Source organism: Macaca fascicularis, chromosome X (assembly GCF_037993035.2).
Source record: "Macaca fascicularis isolate 582-1 chromosome X, T2T-MFA8v1.1".
Classification (NCBI taxonomy): Eukaryota; Metazoa; Chordata; class Mammalia; order Primates; family Cercopithecidae; genus Macaca; species Macaca fascicularis.
In genome coordinates, this window is record NC_088395.1 from 69,967,631 (window position 1) to 69,990,017 (window position 22,387).

The window sequence follows — 22,387 nt, forward strand, 5'->3', positions numbered from 1 at the left end:
CCCAGGGTCACCCCATTCTCCTGCCTCAGCCTCTCCAGTAGCTGGGACTACGGGTGCCCGCCACCACGCCTGGCTAATTTTTTTTTTTTTTTTGTATTTTTAGTAGAAACAGGGTTTCACCGTGTTTGCCAGGATGGTTTCGATCTCCTGACCTTGTGATCTGCCTGCCTTGGCCTCCCAAAGTGCTGGGATTACAGGTGTGAGCCACCGCGCCTGGCCTAGGCAAAATTTTATAACTGTCTTTTTTTTCTAGCCTAGTGTGTTGGGGTCCGCATGTTTCCTAAACAAAGGAATGAACACACAAGACAACACAAGACAAGACAAACATGGCGGCCACCTCGAATGGTGCACTCTGCTTTATTTTATACAGTTGTTTGTGGAATGTTGCCAAGTCACAAGACACATTGTTGTTTTTCTGACCTTTCCCTTTCTGGATTTTCAAGATGTTTACACATAAACAAGCCCCCAGGGTCTGCTGTTTGCAGCTGGCTCCTTTGTCCTTCCTGTTTACAGGGAAGGAACGCCCTGCTTCGTTTGCAAGAGCAGGACTTATCAGAACGTCTCGTTTGCGAGCACGTAGTCCTCTACATTTCCCCTTTCCTTATTTACAAGTTTGAATTTCTTTTAAAACCATCATTACATGTTGGGCTCGCTGGGATTCGGTGTTCGCCCTTTGGCACCGTCTACAGCAGACTGTGAAAATGACAAAGGCAAGAACAACAATCAATACATTACTAGAAACAGAAGTCAGCAAAGTTTTTACAGGGCTCATAGGGTTCAAAGACATCAAACTTCGTGCAATACCAGTCATCAAATCTGCACCAGTCAGGAACGGTAACTGATTGCGAAATGTTTCAGAAATGTTCTGTGTTAATTCGTGTATTTCTAGGGAAAGATTATTATGACCAATTAAAAGCCTCTTTATCTCAGTCCAATTATGTACAGTGCTGTTAAAAGGAACAGGAGTAATACAAAATTGGGTAGTATTCCAATAACATTTCAACAAAGCTCAAGTATTCAACACTGTTAGCTGATCTCCTATCCAAGAAACCACTTGTTCCAAGTTATCTACTCATTCAGTCAGATGAGCATCTATGTCTCGTTGTTGTTGCCACAACAAATGAGATTGTTCATGCCATTTTTGTACAAATTCTGCATTTTGTACACTCTGGGGTAGAGCTAGTCCAGCAACAGTGGCGGTGGAAGCAATCACTACAAGTCCTATCACCACGGTCATGAGGATTCCAACCATCCTCCGACTGTGGTGGACAAGATCTTGCATAACCTTGTAAATTTGAGTAACCCCAGCAGATTCACTCCAAGTACGTGTTAAGTTTACAGGTAGCCAGGTTTCTTTTCTGGCTGTTAGTATATATAAATCGGAATGAGACTCATTCCAATTATTATTCCACCAAGTAGTATTTATACAACTTAAGAATATACAATTGTTTGTACAGTTAACTACCCCTGTATAATTATCCCATTTAAAAATTCCTGTTAACAACAAATAAGGTTTTCTTACACATGCAATAACATATCTAGAACTATTTTGATGCAAAGATATATGGAAAGGGTTAGCAATATTAGTAGTAAGATTTAAGGACATGTTTCCTGTGAAAGTGAACATTGGTTTACCAGCAGTTAGCAACTTCCAAATATGACTTTGTATTTGTGAGGTATTAGCCAAATGCGGCATAGGGGGTGATAAACCACCATCATGCCAAATAATAGTTTCATTGCCATCTGCAGCGATGCTGTGATTACCTTTATGCCAACGCAGGTTGACATGGCTGAATTTAGTCTGAAAATCTCCATGTACACTCCAATCTGCAACAAGGTATTTACGACTCTTCCCTTTTACTTCTAACAACAATCGTGGCCCACCACCTCTACATCTAGTCCACTCTAGTTGGGAAACACCTCCGGACACATCGGGCATGGGGCATAAAGATAATGTACTTGGCAGAGTTTCATTAAGTACTGCAGTATGATTATACTTAAAACTTTGAGCCACAATAATCATTGTAAAGGCAGAGATATGACTATGGTTATAGCGAACAGCCCAAGCCTCATGAGAAAAATGCAGACAATGTGGACTACCCCCAAGACATATAGGTAACCCTTCAACCCCAAATTGATATGAACTATTTACTGTGCCAGTGTTTAATTCAGGATCCTGGTTTAAAAAAGGCAATGGCATCCAAGCAGTATCATTAGTAAATACTGGGACTTCTCTGTCTCCCCAGGCCACACTTTGATATAAGGTTGGAAAAGGAATATAAGCCCAGTATGTAAATTCTCCAGCCGTTACCTGACAATTTACTACGGCCAGCATAGCCAGGAATAAAGTCAGTGGGGTTTTGGGCTGCCCAGCTTGTTGAACAACCCCTTCAGCTTCTTAACTTTTTCAGTTGTCCCATGTCAGGGGCTCCACACGTCGAGTTCCGAAGGTGAATGTTCTCTGAGCGCTCAGATTTAGCTCCTGGAATTCCTTCAGGAACTCTTCGGATTGGCTCCTCTTCGCCATGGCACTGTTTCAACCGTCGAGATGGAAACCACTCGTCTCGGGCACCTGTACGGACAAGAGCACAGCCTCGGCCCCATTGTAAAACTTTTCCTTTTAAATATTTCCCTTGTAATGAAGGATAATACACCCACAGATTACTGTTTTGCGTCTTTTCTAAAGGCTGTTGAAAATGTTTCACCGCTGCAGACTGCTGTAATTGGAGCCAATGGTTGAGAAAATTTAAAGTAAAAAGGGCTTTCAGAATTTGATGTTTTGGGGAATTGTGCCCATCTCCTCCTTTTAGTTTTAAAAGTTGTAATTTTAAGGTAGCATTGGCTCTTTCAATAATTGCTTGACCTTGACTGTTAAATGAAATACCAGTGGAATGATTAATATGGTATAAAGAGAGGAAGGCAGCCAATTTGCGAGAGCAATAAGCAGGGGCATTATCAGTTTTTAATTCAGCAGGGACTCCCATAACTGCAAAGCAAGTAAGTAAATGAGTAATAACAGAGTCAGCCTTTTCAGAGGGTAATGGCGTAGCCCACTGGAAATGTGACCACATATCAATAGTATGATGAACATATTTTAAACGACCAAAGGAAGGAACATAGTTACATCCATTTGCCAAATGTGATTTTGTTGAATGCGTTGAGGATTAATACTTGGACTTAAAAAAGGTGCAATAATAGGAGCACAAGGTGGGCAGGCTCTGACAATAGCTCGGGCTTGTTGGCGTGTTATAGAAAATCGCCGTTGTAATCCTAAACTATTAGCATGATGTAGTTGGTGCTCATCCTGAGCCCTTTGGACACTGCCAATAAGTAAAGAATCAATCTCACTATTGCCAAAAGATAAAGGTCCTGGCAAAGCTGAATGAGAATGAATATGAGTGATAAAAAAGGGGGGCAGTGTGGGAAGTAAGAGTTACAAATAATAAAGAAAATAATTTTTGTAAAGGAGTTTGAGGAAATAATGATAAAGAAGTCTGAGAAATATATTTAGTTACATATACAGCATATTGGGAATCACTAACTATATTTACAAGGGGTTTGAGGCCAGTCTTGTAGAACAATAAGAATGGCAAAAAGTTCTCCTTGTTGTACTGATTTAAATGGATAGTGAGAAATTTTTGAATTGTCTGAAGTCCAGTATCCAGCCTTTCCATTGCTTGAAGCATCAGTAAAAAAGGTGGGACCTTTAACTGGAGTGTAACAGATAGGATTATATGGCAGTAAAGAATATTGTTGCAGAAAAGCAAATAATTTATTACTAGGATAATGCTGAGAAAAAGAACCAGTATACTCAGTGCAAGCCACTTGCCAACCCTCATGAATTTCCAACAGAGATTTAATGTATTGATTAGATAATCGGGTAATAATTTTTATAGGGTCAGCACCAAGCAACTGACGAGCTTGATGTCATCCTTTAATAATTAATGTAGCCAGTTTATCAATGTATGGGTGAATTTTCTTAATGGCTTTATTAGCCAAAAATAGCCACTCCAGAATATTATTATTTTGGTGTAAAACAGCCGTTGGCGAATGGGGAGTATGAAAAAGACACAACGAAAGTGGAAGATTGGGTGCAATATAATCAAGGTGAGCTTCACTAATTCTATTTTCTACAAATGACAATTCTTCTTCTGCTACAGGGGATAAAGTCCCCATAGGTTGAATACAAGTATTTACAGCTCTAAGATCAGTTAATAAGTGCCTTTTTTTTTTTTTTTTCCGAGACAAACACAGGGGAATTCCATGCAGAAGTACTTGGTTCAATATGCCCCTCGGCCAATTGTTCCTTAACTAAATTCTTTAAAGCCTTAAGTTTTTCTTTAGATAATGGCCACTGTTCCACCCAAACAGGAGTTGTAGTTTTCCACTTTAATTGTAAAGCTTGAGGCTTGTGGACAGTGGCTAAGAGTTTAAAGGATTGTAGCCCATTTTGAACATCATATTTTTGGCAGCTGAAGAAATATGAGGAATGCTTAAAAAGGCACCAAATTATTGTAAAAGATTACGGCCCCAAAGGTTAATATTAATGGGAACAATATAAAAGAACACTTTTCCTTGTTGTCCTTCAAGGTCCTACACAGCTCTGGGGCTTGACACTTTGGTAGACTATAGAAGCAGTACCTAGGCCGGATAGAGTAACCGATACTTGTTTCTTTTTCCAATGATCAGACCATTGAGCCAAACATATAATAGATACATCCGCTCCTGTGTCGACTAATCCCTCAAAAAGTATCCCATTAATTTGCAATGAACATAAAGGTTTTTGATCAGAAACTAAAGTTTCCCAGAAAACAGTTTTCCCAGTACTACCGAAACCTCCTTGACGCGACACATCTCTAGATAAGAAAGGAAAAAAAGGCAATAAAATTGTGCAATACATTCCCCTGCCTCTAGGCGCATAAATTGTGAGACTTGTACCATAATAAGGATTTTATCAGTAAAATCAGGATCAATAATTCCTGGGACCACCAGTAACCCCCGCATAGCGCTGCTGCTTCGACCTAGTAAAAGTCCTACATGTCCCTTTGGCAAAGGACCACACACTCCAGTAGCCAACTTATATATTCCTCCATTAGGAGATAAAGTATAAGGTTGGACAATAGCTAGGTCAGCAGCGGCACTCTGCTTAGTGGCAGCATAAAGCTGAGAAACTGGGGTAGGGTAAGATGTCTTTAAGGAGGACTCGAGGTCATTCCTTGATGTTGTAACCCACTGCTCACTGGGTACTGGTGTAGGCCTGCATTGTAGTTGTTGGGGCCCCAAGCCTGCGGGCCCCGGCTCCCCTTTCCCGAGAGGCGTGACAATACGTTCCCACTTTTATCAGTTTTTGAATGGCATTCATTGGTCCAATGTTGATCCTTGCCACATCGTTTACACATATCAGATGGTAACCTTTTTTCTTTTAGAGCAGAAGAGCCTAATTTTTTTGGCATTCCTTTTTAAAATGACCGGGTTTCCCACATAGATAGCATATACCTTGTTTAGAATTGCCTTTTAAAGCCTTAGAAAGTGCCCCAGCAAACAATTGAGCATCGTAAATAGCTCCTCCAACATCTGCACAAGCCCAAATGTATTCATCTAAATCAGTTCCACTAGCTTTTAGAGGATGCAGCAATTTTTGGCACTCGGGATTAGCACTCTCAAAAGCCAGAGTATCCAAAAGAATTTAAGCAGCAGGGCCTGAACCTACAGTCTTTAATACAGCATCTTGAAGACGGACTACAAAATCTAGATACGGCTCAGTGGCTCCTAGTAGGATCTTTACAAAAGATAAGGAAGTTTTACCCGCTATTTCAACCTTAGTCTACGCTTTTATAAACAAGGCTTTAATCTGAGTGAGAGCAATATCATCTAGGCCTGCCTGAGCATTAAGAGTGGCGTATTGTCCCGAACCCGTAAGCTGCTCTTCAGTAGGTCCTGGGGGATTTCGGGTAGCATTTTTTCTAGCTTGTACTCTTGCTTCCTCCCAGCACCAACTTTTTAATTGAAGCCATTGCGAACGATCAAGGACAGCCTGTCCCAATGTTTCCCAGTCAAAAGGAATCATCATATGTTCTAAAGAGAAGGAATCAAGAAGGCCAAGAACAAACAGCGACTGAGGTCCATAATTAGAAATTGCAGCTTTCATTTCTTTCAAAAATTTAAATTGTAGGTCTGTAAAAGTCACATTCTGGCCACCATTTGGGAACTGAGCATTGGGGCCGAAAGCAGCCCATGTTATTGGGAATAAATCTAATTCCTCAAAATCATCCTTTTCCTTCGATTCCTTCTTTTCTCCTACAGGAGGAAGAGGCACAGAGAAAACCTGACCTGACATAGGCAAAGAGGTTGGAGGTGGAGGCAAAGGGAAATCCTTTTCCAAAGGAGCAAAAGGGAAGGTAACAGGGAAGGCTCATGGCGGAGAGATAGGAGAAACAGGAGCAGAGGTACCTCGCAATTTTAACAACAGTTGTAACATCTCTAAAATGCGCTGCAAATCAGAATTTCCTTCAGATGAAGGAGGCATTAGCTCTTTTTCCAATTCCTTGTCCTCAACAACCAGGGCATAAATATGTTCCTCTCTAGGATCATTCCTCTCTAAAGCTTCAGATGCCTCACCTCCTGTGGCAGTATCGCCATGCTCTGAGTCAGTTTCAAGTAACTCTAATGCCTGAGTAATGGAATTACAGAAAGTCCACAAAGTCAGAGGCATCGTTTGCCCTCACTGATGAGCTCGATGCAGGACTTCAACCACTTGTAACCATTCCTTTCAATTTAACTGCACTTTGGTTTGATGTTGAAACCAATAACAATGTTGTTCAACATGGGCAAACAATCGCTTCAAAGTCTTATGTTCCTTAACTAACTTCTACTCCTATAGACATCAACAATCCCTGGAGTAACCACAAATATCCAGAGGCCAGAGAGGTGGAATTCCCCATAATTTTCCCGTGGGTCCCCCTTTCTTTATTTACCTGCCCGGGGTGTCCCCCCTCCAGTTCCTTGCTCTCATGGAGCCACGGACCCTGCTCGCTGCACCAGATGTTGGGGTCTGCATGTTTCCTAAACAAAGGAATGAACACACAAGACAACACAAGACAAGACAAACATGGCGGCCACCTCGAATGGCTCACTCTGCTTTATTTTATACAGTCGTTTGTGGAATGTTGCCAAGTCACAAGACACATTGTTGTTTTTCTGACCTTTCCCTGACTTTCTGGATTTTCAAGATGTTTACACATAAACAAGCCCCCAGGGTCTGCTGTTTGCAGCTGGCTCCTTTGTCCTTCCTGTTTACAGGGAAGGAACGCCCTGCTTCGTTTGCAAGAGCAGGACTTACTGGGAACGCCCTGCTTCGTTTGCAAGAGCAGGACTTATCTGAACATCTCCTTTGTGAGCACGTAGTCCTCTACACTAGTGAACTTTTTGGGAAACATTATTTTCATAGATTTTTAGGCTTACGGTCTGACAATCAGTCATCCACAGAGTCTTTCATGATTAGGTACTTCACCACAAGGTGGGAATCTCAAAGGCTTCTTTTATACAGCCAGAGGCTTGGCCTTGGGGCTCTTTTGGAAAAACAGTCATAATAATCTCTCATCATTTATGACTACTATGTGTATTTTTTACGCAGACTTTGGTATTTCATCCTTGTACTAGGTAGAAAATCTTAAATTTTTCCACTTGCCTTTATGTTTATTGGTAACAATCAGTATGATCTACTATACTATGGTGTACTAAACTCACATTCCTGGGAGTCCATATTTTGAAGATCTTTTTTTCCTGTTCAAGTTCCACGGGATAAAACACAAATGTATGTCCTTCAATAAAATAATTTTACTTTAAGATATTTATATTGAAGTAAAACTTTTGCACAGGTGCAAAAAGAAATATATTCTAAAATGCTTATTGAATACTGTTTATGGCAGCAAAAAATGACAAAAACTAAAGTAAAATGGATTAAATAATTATTTTCATAAAATGGAATATTTATACCTCAGTCAGAATTGAATAAAGTAGTTTGATCTGTTAGAATGAAAGGGAGAAAAGAACAGAACAGAAGCAGCTCAATGGCAATACAGATTTATTGGGAGAAAGACCTGCGGAGAGGGGGTACCAGCTAGTGCCAGAGCCCCCTTCCCACTTACAGGCTGGACCAGTTATAGGTCCGGGCAGGAGAGGTCTGGGATTTTTGTGAAAATGGGGTGGGGGCGGTGTGTTTGGCTGCTGATAATGAAAGAATTTAGTGCAGCCAGGGGTTAGGCCTGGGACCTCTCTGACAGGATGTTTCTCACAGCTCAGGCCCTGGTGGAATTTTCCACTCTGACCAGTTTGTAAAATGGTGGGGGTCTGCAAAATATTGCAGCTTGGGCTAACATTCTTATTTCTTACTTTAGTATAAAAAGGAAAAAGGGCGTCGTTGATCATCTGGCTGCTTCCTGCTGGATAGGGGCGCCGTGATTAGGGCCTGGGTTCTGGAGCTTCCGAATGGCTTCCTTGTAGGCTCTGGTATTAGACGTAGCAAAGGTGAAGGATATTATCAATGTGTTTTTGCATGCTTGCCTGAATAAAACAATTCAGCCTTTGGGAAATGAAGCGGGATACAAGGTTAAATATGCATGACCCAATCATTAGTAACAGGAAGAGGAAGATCAGGGGTTCTAGGAAGGGGGCAACCCAGGGTATCCATCTTAGAAGGGAGTAAGCAACTCCCTTGCTGCCACCAGGAGTAAGCAACGACGTCAAAGCTCTGCATCCCTGTCACGAAACCTGTGAACTGCGATATGAACAATGCCAGATTCATTAACACAGAAACAGCGTTCTTCCTGGAGGTATATGCAGGTACCCCCTTTCTCAGCGGTTAGTAGGTCCAGGGCTCTCCAGTTTTGAAAGATGACTCCCACGAGGAAGTCTAATTGTTGTTGGAGACTGATAATGGAAGTGTGCATATCTTCTAGGGTGTTAGAAAGGGTTGTGAATAGCATTTGGTATGAGGTGATTGAGGTGGTTATGCCTGCTATTCCAGTGCCGAGTGCAGCAGTGATGCCTAATCCTGTTAGCAGGGTGATGAGGTGTAGAGCCCATTTATCTCTTATGGGTGAAAAGGAGATAGAGGCTTCTAAAGAAATTAGAATACTTTTGTTTGGGGGTAGGATGTTGATGGTTGGAGCTTGAAAGACCAGGGTGCAAGTTCCTTTTTCCTGGTAGGCAAAGATATCAGTTTGTATCATACAAAAAGAAGAGACAGGGTGGAGAGGCAGAAGTTGTAGGTGAAGGTAGGTAGCCATGAAAAGGTTTCGTTCTGCCAAATTGAGTAACTGCCAGTCAGAGTGGCACCTGTAAGGGCCTGATAGGGAGCCTTGGCTGGGGAGTTGATGAAGGCTGTTTGGTTTTGGAGAGAGAAATTGTCTTTGTAACTGTTAGCCATTGCTGCCCTGGTGTGGTGGCTGTAAGGTACCAGTTGCAGGTGACGGAATTGTTAAATTTTTTTTCCAGGGGGCACCTTTAAACTGGAGACATAGAGAGCAGAGTTGACGGGGGGAAGCCGGGAATTGGATGGTAGGAAAGAAGAGAGGATCCGGTGGTGAGGTGCAGGGATGTGTGGATGGTAAGTGAGCCAGAAAAGCATAACACCTTCTGCCAGGCAGAGGTGGACCTGATTTTGTAATTAGAGTGTAGAATTGATAGTCTACAGGGAGTGCAATGGTAAGAATAAGACCACATAGGGACTGAGGAACCTGTCCCACCATTGTGGCGTGGGCTGGATTAGGGTAGGTTCGGCTGAGACATAAGGTGGGTGGGGATATGAAGGAAGTTTGAGTAGAAATGGTACCCCCATATTGGTGATTCAGATGACGTTGTGTTGGTTTGTATGGATGTTAGTCCAGAAACTATTAGGTGAAGGAGGGCAACAGCCCTACCTGAAACCATGCTGAGAGAGCTGAGTTTGGAGGAAAGGTGTTCAGTTGAGTTTCCAGGTTATGAACTGGCTTCAGGGATGAATCAGCCAAGAATGGTATGGCCGAGTAAAAAATGTGTAAGCTTATGTTGGTCTGTGTCCATGTAAGTAGGTTGGCCGGAAGAGCCGTGAATCACTGGGTGTGCGTAGAAAGACAAATCCAACAGTTAGAGGAGAGGGGAGATTGTGACTGACTTAACAGGTGGTGTGTGAGGCTGACGAAGGGGGCCCAGCTGTCAGTGATTGGGGGTGGGGACTCAGAATATCCCATAAGCAGAGAAGGCAAAAGGAGAAAAAGGAGATTTGTGTAGGTGTGAAATCCTGGAAAGTGCCTTGCAGCCATAGCTCCTCGATTAGCATGAGGAATTGAGATGGATTATCTAAGGGCGTGGGGAAGGGGTACCAGGAGAGATCTGAGACAAGGTATGAAGTAAAAGATTTAAGATTGGAAGTGGAGAGTGTCATGGGCCAGTGCCTTTCAGACGGGTGACTTCTGGAATTCTTGTTAGGCACGGCGAGGTTGGTCCTGTGGGAAAGGAAGAATATTTCTGGGGTGAGGAGACTTCAGAGTGGGTCGGGTGCCTTTTTAAATTTGGAATGGTTTATACAATAGGGAAAGGATGTTAACTTTGCAGCAGCGGGGATGGTGAATATAACCTGACAGAGACCCTTCCATTTTGTTGGAGAGGGGAGGAGAGGTCTGCTACCCAGACGCAGTCTCCTGGCTGTAAGTGTAAGAAAGTGAGTTGGGAAGAATCCTCAGGTTTGGGGAGGTGAGTGTCAGCATACTGTTGGACAAAGTGTTGAGTGAGGTGCAGCGCTGGCCAGGTGTCCTATAAGGCAAAGTTCTGTAGGATGAAAGAATGTCCATATGTAAGTTCAAAAGGACTTAGATTTAGAGGTTTTTGGGGGAAGGTCCTGAGGCACATGAGGGCCAAGAGAAGAAGTGATATTCAGTTTTCATTTTGATCTCTAGGGAAAGTTTTGTTAACTGTTGTTTTAAGAGGGCATTCGCCTGTTCAAATTTACCCAATGATTAGGGGTGATGGAGACTATGAAAAACCTATATGATGTTTAAAGCCTTAGAAACCTGTTGAGTGACTTGGGAGATAAATGCTGGTCAATCATCCAATTGTACAGATGAGGGGAGGCTGAATCAAGGGATGATGTGTGTGATGAAGGTATAGGCCTTTTCAGAGGTAGTAAGAAAGGCTTCTATCCACCTGAAAAGGTATCTACCATCGTGAGGAGATATCAGACTTTCTTTATGGGGTAGCATATGAGTGAAGTCAATTTGCTAATCCTGTCCTGGCAACTGGCCTTTGGGCCTGAAGGGAGGGAAAAGGAGGTGGTCTAAGGGTCCCTGAGGAGTAGTCTGACTGCAGGCAGAGCAACGTTTAGTGAGGCGGTCCAAGCTGACGGCCATTGTAAGGGAATGTATACAGGTTTTTAGAAATTGGGCAAGGGGCGATAAACCACATGGAATTGGTTATGGATGTGGGTGAGAACAGAAAGTTTTTGGGTCTTGGGTAGGATGAGTTTGTAGTCTAAGTAAAATCAGCTTTCCTTATGAATAGCCCTGGAGCCAGCAAGGCACCTTTTTCTTCTTGGGTTTATGCTAGGGAAAATGGGCAATAACAATGGTGTTCTAAGGGCTGCCTGCCAGGCTGCCGAATCTGCTAAAAAGTTTCCCTTAGTTATGGCATCTGTAGCCTTTTGGTGTCCCTTGCAATGGATAATGGCAGCCTCTAGTGGCAGTTTAGCTGTCTCCATCAGCTTGTGTATGAGTTTGCCATTTATTATGGCAGTTCTTTTGGTAGTTAGAAAATCCCTTTTCCGGCCAGATTACAGTGTGAGACTGTAGGATGTGGTATGCATATTTGGAATTAGTATAAATGTTGATCCTCTTTCCCTTTGCTAGAGTGAGGGTCCTGGTTAGGGCAAGTAGTTCCGCTTGTTGTGAGGTGATATGGGGTGAGAGAGCATTGGATTCTAGCAGTTTGTTTTCGGCAATGATGGCATAGCCGGCTGCCAGATATGGTTCCTTAAAAGAGCTTCTGTCCATGAACCATGTGGGTTCCTTCCACAAAGGGGCTTCTGAAATGTGCTGGAAAGGGGAGAAGAGGGAGGCAAAGAGGTCCAGGCAACAGTGGGAGATTCAGAATCGGAAGTACTTATAGGGAGGAGGGTGGTTGGGTTTAGAATTTTACATCTCTGGAAGGTGTTAGAGGGTTGTTGTAAGCTGGATGGCGGGAGGAAAAGAAGAGATCGATGGCTCATGAGGTCCCATAAGTTATGGGAAGATGCAATAGTAATGTGCTAGTAGAGGGTGAGTTTTTGTGCCTCTGAGGACAGCAATGTAACTGCACCCAGAACTTTCAAGCATGGAGGCCAGCCTTGGATGACAGAGTCCAGTTGTTTTCAGAAGTATGCAATGGCTTGTGGAGTATTGCCATAGGTTTGGCAGAGAAGTCCACGGGCAAGGCCTTGATTACAATGAACATACAGGGTAAAGAGTTTAGTGGGGTTGGGTAGTCCTAGTGCTGGGACATTAAAAGGATATCTTTCAGTTTTTACAAGTGGGAGTTAATGGGCAAGCTGAGTCCAAATGTTCTAGGATGGACCCACATGATGCCATGCAGAGTGGTTTGGTCAACAGGCCAAAGTTAATGATCCATGGTTGGAAGTACCCCACAAGGCCCAAAAAGGAAGGGTCCTTCTTGGTGTGGTGAAGGGGCGTATCCTGTATTAGTTCCTTCCATTGGGATAGCATGGCTCAAGAATTAGGGGTTAGGGTGAGTCCAAGGTAAGTGACTTGGGTTTGGGCTACTCAAACCTTTGTAGGTAAAATCTGATATCCCTGGCCATGGAGGAAATTTAGAAGTTGGGTGATGTGTTGATGGACAGATCAAAGGAGGGACTACATAGAAAGAGGTCATCGATGTATTGAAGGAGGTTGCTAGGAGCAAGGGGAAGCTCGGTCAGATCCTTGGTGAGAGCCTGCTCAAATAGGAGGGGGCTATCCCAGAAACCCTGTGGGAGTACGAACTGTTAGGTAGAAGTGTGAGTATCTGGGTCTGACCAGGTGAAAGCAAGAAGACTTTGGGAAGCCAGATCCAAGGGAATAGTTTAAAAAAAAACTATGCTAGAATTTAATAGTTGGATGGTATACATTTAGGAATTTATGTTAATCCCTTTACTATTGTGCCTGTTTGAAATATTTCATTATTAATGTTAAATATTATTTTGCAAAGATAAAAAGGTGTATTAATAAATTAATAGTGATATAAATACATAAATATGATAAATAATCAATTATAGTAAAATGTTAATCTTAGAAGGTTGGTTGTGAATATTTGGATGTTCAAAACGTAATTCTTTCAATATTTCTGAACGTTTAAATATTTTATAATAAAATGTTTGAGTAAAATAATAACGGATCAATTTCTGAAATGAAATGAGCAAATGATACAACAAAGTGAATATTTATTTCTAACAACCCAGCAGTTGTCTGTGTTATCTATAAATCAATGATAGGGTGAAATAAAACCTCTCGGATTGGAACAACAAATATGTGTGGTAAAATTTTGATACTAGCTTGCAATTCATTTAAATGAAAAAGAAACAAGGAAAATATTTATCCCAATGTTGCCAATACAAAGAAATAAAAATGAAAAATAATTAAAAATTGGACAAGCACTAAAAGCAGTATTTCAAAAAGTCTATTTTAAATACAATATAGAAGATGAGTCTAAGAAATATACACATATTTTATTTTCCTCAAGATTAATGACTAGAGGTTTTTCCAACATGCCTAATCCATTTAGACGAGCAAAAATAGCGGTTCTTCTCTGAAAATTATACAACAAGGAACACAGCAGTTAAGCAGAAAAGTGAAAAAAAAAAAATTCTGAATCTGGGAAACAGAAGGAGGGCATGAAGTTCTCTTGGCTGGGACCAGCTAAATACTGGGTACAAATCCCCAGTATGGGAGAGCATGAGTGAATGCTTCTCTGCAGTCCACTTTTCCACTGGGGAATGGTGAAATCCAGGCCACAGGAGAGCACCTTAACTCCCTGAATCCCTAGCTCTATCTTGGGTAATGGCTGGGAGACTAAAACAAGGAACTGCTCTGGAAAGTGTTCCATGTACTTCCCCAGACTTGGGTACCTAAAGAAAAATGACAGTCTAGATTTTAGCTCTTAGTAAGCTCTGTGGGGTCAAGGGAGCTTGCAGCAGTGGCAGTCTTTGGCATTACAGAGATTTTCACTGGGGCATGGACAACTAGGGCTGAAACGGGAGGAGCTCCCACAGTCAGAACAGAGATAGGAGTGTAGTGTGGACTCCAGCTACTGGTACCAGAACTGAGTTTCTCTTCTAGGACCAGAGCAGGAGGAGAATTGCCTGGGAGGCATGGTATTGACCAAGTCAGTGACTTCTAATACTAGGGACTTTGTTGGAAAGTAGGAGCAAATTGCAGTGACTAGCCAAATATCCAAACTGCCTACCACAATTGGTACAGGAGAGTGAATGATGTCAGGTCTGGGGTGTGAGGGGGGAGCACATTTCACTTCTACTGGCTAAGAATGTGGCACTGGGACCACCCCTCCCTCTCTGGGCTGAGACCTTGATGAAGAAGCAGTTGCCCCTCACCCATGCATTTTTCCAGAGGCCTGAGTATCATCATGCCACCCCCAACAGGGCTGGTGCTTTAATCTACCATTGAGGAAAATAAGTGTAGGCTTCCCATGCCTGGTCCCACTTAGTTTCAATTCCAAACCAAGGCAGAACATGAGACTCATGCCCCTGAACATTCCATGGTATAATGCACCACCTGGGCCACTTGAGCAATTTTCTCAGATAAAGAGGTTGGGCATAAACACTTCTGCTACCACTTTAGCTGGCTCTAACCTGCAGGCACCAACTACTGGCATGCAGGTGAACCTGCACAGCCCATTACAATAACAGCCGACATAAGAACACAACACTCAGGAATGACAAAATGTTTTTATGACCACTGCTACCTGCATAAGCCATGCCACCCCAGCTGTTCAGTTCAGGAAATCATTAGCGCATTCACCCATTTAGTATACCTGGCATTTGAGAAAGATTATTTCCAATTCATGAGCATGAGATGTTTTTCCATTTGTATTATCTATAATTTATTTTGTCAGTGTTTTGCAGTTTTTCTTTCACCTTCTTGGTTAAATATATTCCTGAGTATTATTGTAGATATTGTGAATGGAATTTCCTTCTTGAGTTGGTTCTCAGCTAAGATTATTGTTGTATAAATAGGATACTGATTTTTATACCTTTCTTTTGTATCCTAAATCTGTATTGAACTTATATGTCAAGTCTAGGAGATTTTTGTTTGAAACTTTAGGATTTTATAGATATATAAGCATAACATCTGCAAATAGCAATAATATTACTTCCTCTTGTCCAACTTAGATGGCTTTTATTTCTTTCTCTTTCCTGAATGCTCTGGCTAGGACTTTTAGTTCTATATTTAGTATGAGTGGTGAAAGTTGCATTCTTGACTTATTTAAGTTCTTAGAGGAAAAGCTTTCAACTTTTCTCTATTGACTATGATGTTGGTTTTGCATTTCTTGTATATGGTCTTTGTCATTTTGAGTTATGTTCTTTTTATAGTTTATTGAGCGTTTTATCATGAAGGGATGCTAAATTTTATGAAAAGTTTTCTTTGAGTATATTGAGATGATCATATGATTTTTATTCTCAATTATTTTTATATAATGTATCACATATATTGATGTGTGTATATTGAACCATCCTTTCATCTATGTTATAAAACCCACTTGATCATTGTGTAGTATCTCTGAGCTGTGCTGTTGGATTTGGTTCACTAGTATTTTGTTGAGGATTTTTGCTTCAGTGTTCATCAGTGTTATTGGTCTGTACTTTTTCTGGTTTCTATTTTCTATGTCCTTGTTTGGTTTTTATATCAGGATGATACTGGCTTCATAGATTGAAGTAAGGGAACTTCTCTCCTCCTCACATTTTTGGAACAATTTCAGGAGTATTGGTATTAATTGTTCTTTGTAGGTTTGGTAGAATTCAGTTGTGAATCTGTATGGGTATGGATTTTTTTGCTTTGTTTTTTTTTTTTGTTTTGTTTTGTTTTTTTTTAAATTACTGTTCCAATCTCCTTCTTCATTGTTGGTCTGTTCTGGATTTCTATTTATTTCTTTTACAGTTTTTGCGAGGTTAGTTGTGTCCCAAAATGTATCTATTGTCTTTGGGTTGTTAAGTTTGTGAGCATTTGTTGTTCAAAATAGTATCTGATGATCATTTTTTTGTGTATGGTATGAATTGTAGTAGTTAATCTAGCTAGTGGTTTATCAGTTATGTTCATCACTTCTTTTTGTTTTGTTGATTCCTTTGTATTGGTTTGGTTTTTGATGTAGTTTATGTAGTTCTGCCCTGATTTATTTATTTATTTGTTTGTTTGTTTGTTTGTTTTCTTCTGCTAATTTTGGGTTTGTTCTTGGTTTGGTGGTTTCTTGAGGTGTGACATTAGGTTGTTATTTTTTGATTGCTCTACTTTGTTGATGTAGGCATTTACTGCTATAAACTTTCTTCATAGCACTGGCTTTGCTATATCCCAGAAGTTCTGGCATATATTTCCATTTTTATTCATTTCAAAGATTTTCTTAAATTTCTGTCTTAACTTTATTGACCTAAATATTCAGGAGTGTGTTGTTTAATTCCCGTGCATTTGTATATTTTCAGTGTTTCCTCTTAGTATTTCTGTTTTTTCCATTGTGGTCTGAGGAGATACTTGATATGATTACAGTTTTTAAAAATGTGTTAAGGCTTGTTTTGTGGCCTAACATATGACCTGTCTTGGAGAAAGTTCCATGTGCAGTGAGAAGAATGAATGTATATTCTGCAGTTGTTGGGTAGAAATGTTGTATAAATGCTTGTTAGGTCCATTTGGTCTAAAATTCAACATAAATCCAAAGTTTCCTTGTTGATATTTTTTGTCTCATTGATCGGTCTAGTGCGCTAAGTGGGACACTGAAGTCCCCCATTATTAATGAATTGCTGTATATCTTTTCTTTAGGTCTACTAATATTTATTTATGAATGTGGGAGCTTTGGTGTTGGGTGCATATAAATTTAGAATTGTTATATCCTCTTACTGAATTGATTACTTGGTCATATCTTCTGTAATATGATTGTCTTTTTTTACTGTTTCTGATTTAAAGACTGTTTTATCTGATATAAATATAGTGACTCCTGCTTTCTGTTTCTATTTGCACATAATATTTTTTCATACCTTACTTTCAGTCTAAATGTATCTTTACAGGTAAACTGAGTTTCTTGTAAGCTTGATATGGTTGGATCATGATTTTCTAAATCCATTTTGTTAATCTGTGTCTTTTAAGTGGAGCATTGAATCCATTTATATTTAGGGTTAATAATGATATGTTACATTTAGTTACTGTCATATTGTTAAAAAATAAAAATGTATAAAAGTATTATCCAGCTGTTTTATAAATTCTTTATTTTTCTCTATTAGTCTTTGGTGATATTCTATTGAATCACCATTTGATTTATTTCTCTTCATCTTTTGTGTGATGGTTTTATAATACCTGTGAGGTATGTTTTTCTGGGTGTTTTCGTGATGGTGAATATTGACTTTTAATTTCCATGTTTAGTATTCCTTTGGACATTTCTCGTAAGTTAGTGCAGTAGTGATGAATTTCTTCAGCGTTTGCTTCTCTGGAAATTATTTCTCCTTCTTTGAAGCTTAATCTAACTGGATATAAAATTGTTGATTGCAGCTTTCTCTTAAGCATTTGATAATACTATCCCATTCTGTTCTGACTTTTAAGTTTTCTGCTAGTATGTCTTCACTTAGTCTGATAGGGTTTCCTTGTGGTTCAGTAGACACTTTTCTCTTGATAATTTTACAATTCTTTTTTCACATTTTTTTAGACAGTCTGATGAGAGTATGCTATAGTGAATGCCTTTTTATAATGTATTTTCCAAGAGATTGTTGGTCCCCCCGTATGTGTATGTCTACATTTCTTTGCATAATCTGGAAGCTTTCATCAATTATTTCTTTAAATAGGTTTTCTATCATTTAAAAAAATTTTATTCCTTTTTGGGAATACAATTTGAAAGTTTGGTAGCTCTTAGTCCTATGAGTCTTGAAGGCCTTTCTCATTGTGTTTTATTCTTTTTAAAAGTTTTTGTCTTCATGGACTATTTCAACACACATGTCTTCAAGTTCTGAGATTCTTTATTTTGCTTGTTCTGGTATATTGTTGAAAAATTTGGCATGATTTCTAAAAGATATTTATATTCTTGATAAGTTGATTGTTTATATTCTGAATTGATTTTGTATTTCTTTGTATTGGTTTCAGATTTTTTCTTGCATTTCATTGAGCTTTTTAAAAATCAATATTCTGACTTATTTGGCATTTTGAGGATTTTTTGTTAGAATCTATTGCTAGAGAATTATTGTGATCCTTTGAAAGTGTCATAATACCTTGATTTTTCATGATCCTTGTATCTTTACATTGATCTCTGCATATCTGGGGTATCAGTCTTTTATTATTTTCGAATTTACTTTCATGGAGAAGGCTATTCTTGATGTGACTCTGGTGTATGTTGTGTAAGGCTGTTTGGCTGTGTGCAGTGGCAAAGATCGTATGATTTCCTTGCTTATAAATACCCTTAATATGATCTTTCTCAAATGCCAATAAAAGTCCCTTAGATCCAGTACAGAGAAGTGTGTGGTAGATGGGGGCATATGGGAGAGTAGAGTATAGGGGTTGTGGACCACTGGATAGGTTGGTACATCCACTTGGTAAATGACATGGAGATCCTGGACCAAGGGGCAAAATCTGTCTGTTTTATTGACAGCCAAAACAAGGGTGTTGTGGGGAGAGCTAACAGGTTTGAGAATCTGAGCTTGTAAAAGCTTACAGATAACAGGATTGAGGCCCCTGAGGCTGGCTGGGCAAAGGGGATATTGAGGCTGATGAAGGAAAATGGAGGAGTCTTGGTAGGTTATTTTGACTGGGATGTGATGTGTGGCTATTGTGGGTTTAGAACGTTCCACACTTCAGGATTGACAGAAGGTAACAGATGGATAGTGAAGATGAGGGGGAGGAGAGGGAAGCATCTGGGCAGCAGAGTAAAGTAAAAGGGGTAGAATTGGAGGAGGCTAGTTGTATGGAGGCCTGGAATTTACTCAGTATGTTCCACCCCAAGATAAGGGTAGGACACTAAGGGATAATTAGGAAGGAGTGGATGAAGGGGGTATTGAATAGGTTGCATAATAGAGGACCAATCTGTGCCTAGAGGGGATTCCATTGACTCTCACAATAGAGATAGAAGAACTGAGGAGGGGTCGAGAATATTCTGATAAAACTGAGTAACTAGTTCCCAGATCTAAAAGGAAGAGTATGGGCTTACCAGAGACTGACAGCGTTACCCTGGGTTCTGAGGTGGTGAAGGCGGTGGGGGCAGCACACCCTGGACCCCGTCAGTCTTCAGCAGCCAGGTCTAGAATGCTTGCCAGACTGGAACCTGGGTTGTGGGACCTGTTTGAGCAAGCAGGGTGAAGAGTCTTGTTGAGCGCAATCTGACTTCCACTGTCCTTTGATATCACAGATGGGGCAAGGTTTTGAGGGCAGTATGAGATTGGGGCAGACTCTTGCCCAGGGACCCTGTTGGCTACACTTAAAACAGGCTCCTGATGGGGACTGTCATGAGGTTGAGGATTTTTGTATGCATTGGGGAATCCTGTTGTATGGCAGCTGCCAGTATCTGGTATTTAGCCTGGTCTCTTTTAAACTTTGGGGTTTTATTTCTTCCTCTCTATTGTTAAAGACCTTGAAAACTACTGTGATTAAGTCTCTTTGGGAGGTTTGAGGGCCATCCTCCAGTCTTTGGAGTTTCTTTTGGATGTCGGGGGCTGACTGGGAAATGAAGCGTAAGTGGAGGTAGATTCTGTCCTCGACAGTGTCAGGGCTTAAGGTGGTATATTTAATCACGGCCTCTGAAAGGTGGAAGAAAAAAGAGCAGGGTTTTTGTCAGGGGCCTTGAGTGATTTCTTTATCTTTTCATACTTGATAGCCTTAAGGGCGGTTTTATTCTTGCCAGTTAGGAGGCATGTTATCATATGGCCTAGTTTCTGTCTGTCTGCAGAAGCCACCTGATAATCCCAATTGGGGCCAGCTCTGGGAATAGCTAGGGTTGCGATTGGGTTATAGGCAGCATCTTGTCAGTGGAGGGTGTCTGCTTGGGCCTGATCCAGATATGTTCCCTGTTCTCCAGGGTGAGGGAGGAGGAGAGGATGACATAAATGTCATGCTAGGTAAGGTTGTAAGATTGAGTGATATACAGAAATTCCTTGCGGAAGGATGTGGGATCTGTGGAAAAGGAGCAAAGTTTCTTTTCAATCTGAGAGGCACCAGCTACAGAGAAGGGAACATGAACTCAGACTATGCCTTCAGTCTCCATAACTTCCCACAAGGGGAAGATGTCAGAGGGCCTCTGGGCCTGTGCCTGGTTTTCAGCAGCAGAAGGGGGCTGGGAATGAGATCAGTTATGGTGGGGAAAGGATAGAGATGAGAGATAGGAATAAGGGGGTGGTAGAGCCAAAGGGGAAGGAGGAGGAGATGGTGGTGGGAGTGGGGCTGGGGGGCAGGTAGGGATTCGGCAGCTGGATAAAAATCGGAGGAGGAGGAGGAGGGCTTGTCTGGAAGGGGAGGCATTTTGGCAGATTTCTTGTTTAAGAGCAGCAGCTAGTAAGATGAACAGGACTGACAGACGGAACTGGCAAAAGCCTGGATATAGGGCATCTCGGACCACTTGCCATTGTGCTGGAGGAAATTTTCTAAATCATGTTGAATTTGAAAGTCAAAAGTCCCATTTGGGCCAGCAGCCATCATTGTCCAACTTATACTGGGGTCAGGCCACATTACAAAGGAAAATAAGGCATTTAGTTTTAATGGAGTCTGCCAATCCCAGTGTTCAGAGGTTCCAGATGAGACATCTGACAGGGGTGTCTTGAGGGGATTTCGAGGAGCCCTGTCCCATGTGAGTGGCTGGGAGGGTGAAAAATGTGAAGTAGGGGAGTGAGTATCCCAATTACAACCATGAGAAGGGATCGAGAAGAGCCAGGGTGCCCCTCGCAGCTCTCCATGGTCCCCCAGAAACCAGAGTGGTCAGACCGTGAGCATTCTGAGGGTATCCCCTGACAAGGCAGGCCAGAGTCACCCAGTGGTGACCGGGGAATCCTCTTACCTGGCACTGGGGTTTTCTAGCTAACAGGTAGAAATATGAGAGGAATCCAGAGGGTGGAAAAGGAAACTCATCCACAATTGGAGGCCGGTGTTAGATGCAATGGGAGTGGTCCTTGCCAGAGCCACAGAGAGGAAAGAGGGGGAAGGAGAAAGTGGTGGGAGGATGGGGCCAAGAGAAAGGATTCCTCCATAGAAAGATGAAAATGGACAGGGCTTGGAACTGGAGGCCAATCAGGATTTGGGAATTAGCCCGACGCCAGCTGCCGCTGCCTCTTCCTTCCCAGGTTGCAAGGAAGTACCTCTCTGTTGTGGGATCCAGACCCCATCCCAGGTTTTGGCACCAAATGTTAGAACGAAAGGGAGAAAGGAATGGAGCAGAGGCGGCTCAAGGGCAACATAGGTTTATTGGGAGAAAGGCCTGCAGCTAGCATCGGAGCCCCAGTCCTTCTTACAGGTTGGGGCAGTTCTAGGCCTGGGCAGGAGAGGTTGGGGATGGTTGAGAAAATGGGGCGGGGGTGGTGTATTCGGCTGTTGATAAAGGAAGGAATTTACTGCAGTCAGGGTTAGACGTGGAACCTGACAGGATGAATTTATTGCCGTCAGGGTTTAGGCCTGGGACCTTTCCAACAGGATGTTTCTCACAGCTCAGGCCCGGGTGGAATTTTCCACTCTGATCGGAGTTGTAAAATGGTGACGGTCTGCAAAATGGTGTGATGGGCTAACACGATCAACATGCATCAATTTCACAGACAAAATATTGGGCGGAACACCCCAGGATAATATACAAAATGAAACTGTTTTGGTAAATACTGTAAACTTCAAAACAACATAAATGTTATTTTTATATACTAAAATATGTACTAGGATCTTAATAATATACATGGAAAGATAAACATAAGAAGGAGACGGAAATGGGATCACATTATAGCACAAAAAATGTTTTAATTTCATTTGTAATGAATCAATTGTTTAAAGAGAAGCTAAAGCAAGTATAAAAATGTTAGAATTTAATAGTTGGATGGTATGCATTTAGGAATTTATGTTAATCCCTTTACTATTGTGCCTGTTTGAAATATTTCATTATTAATGTTAAATATTATTTTGCAAAGATAAAAAGGTGTATTAATAAATTAATAGTGATA

At 41.3% G+C, this 22,387-nt stretch overlaps 1 protein-coding gene across 32 annotated transcripts in view; it reads right to left on the reverse strand.

The window, feature by feature from the left end:
• The window catches only part of SPIN4 (spindlin family member 4), a 287,004-nt gene that overhangs the window by 120,322 nt on the left and 144,295 nt on the right, over positions 1–22,387 (reverse strand). For 9 of the 32 annotated variants that reach the window (XR_012429747.1, XR_010584294.1, XR_012429743.1 and 6 more), the window contains 2 exons: positions 19,411–19,538; positions 8,067–10,484 (listed from right to left, as the gene is read on the reverse strand). Coding sequence is in view for 6 of the 32 variants with exons in the window: in XM_074028831.1 (XP_073884932.1) it covers positions 1,073–2,335 (1,263 nt within the window). In the remaining 26 variants the exon portion in view is untranslated. Of the gene's footprint in view, positions 1–314; positions 694–847; positions 2,573–6,974; positions 10,485–19,410; positions 19,539–22,387 lie in introns of those variants that run through there. The other 23 variants (XR_012429753.1, XR_012429761.1, XR_012429759.1 and 20 more) reach the window with 8 other exon arrangements.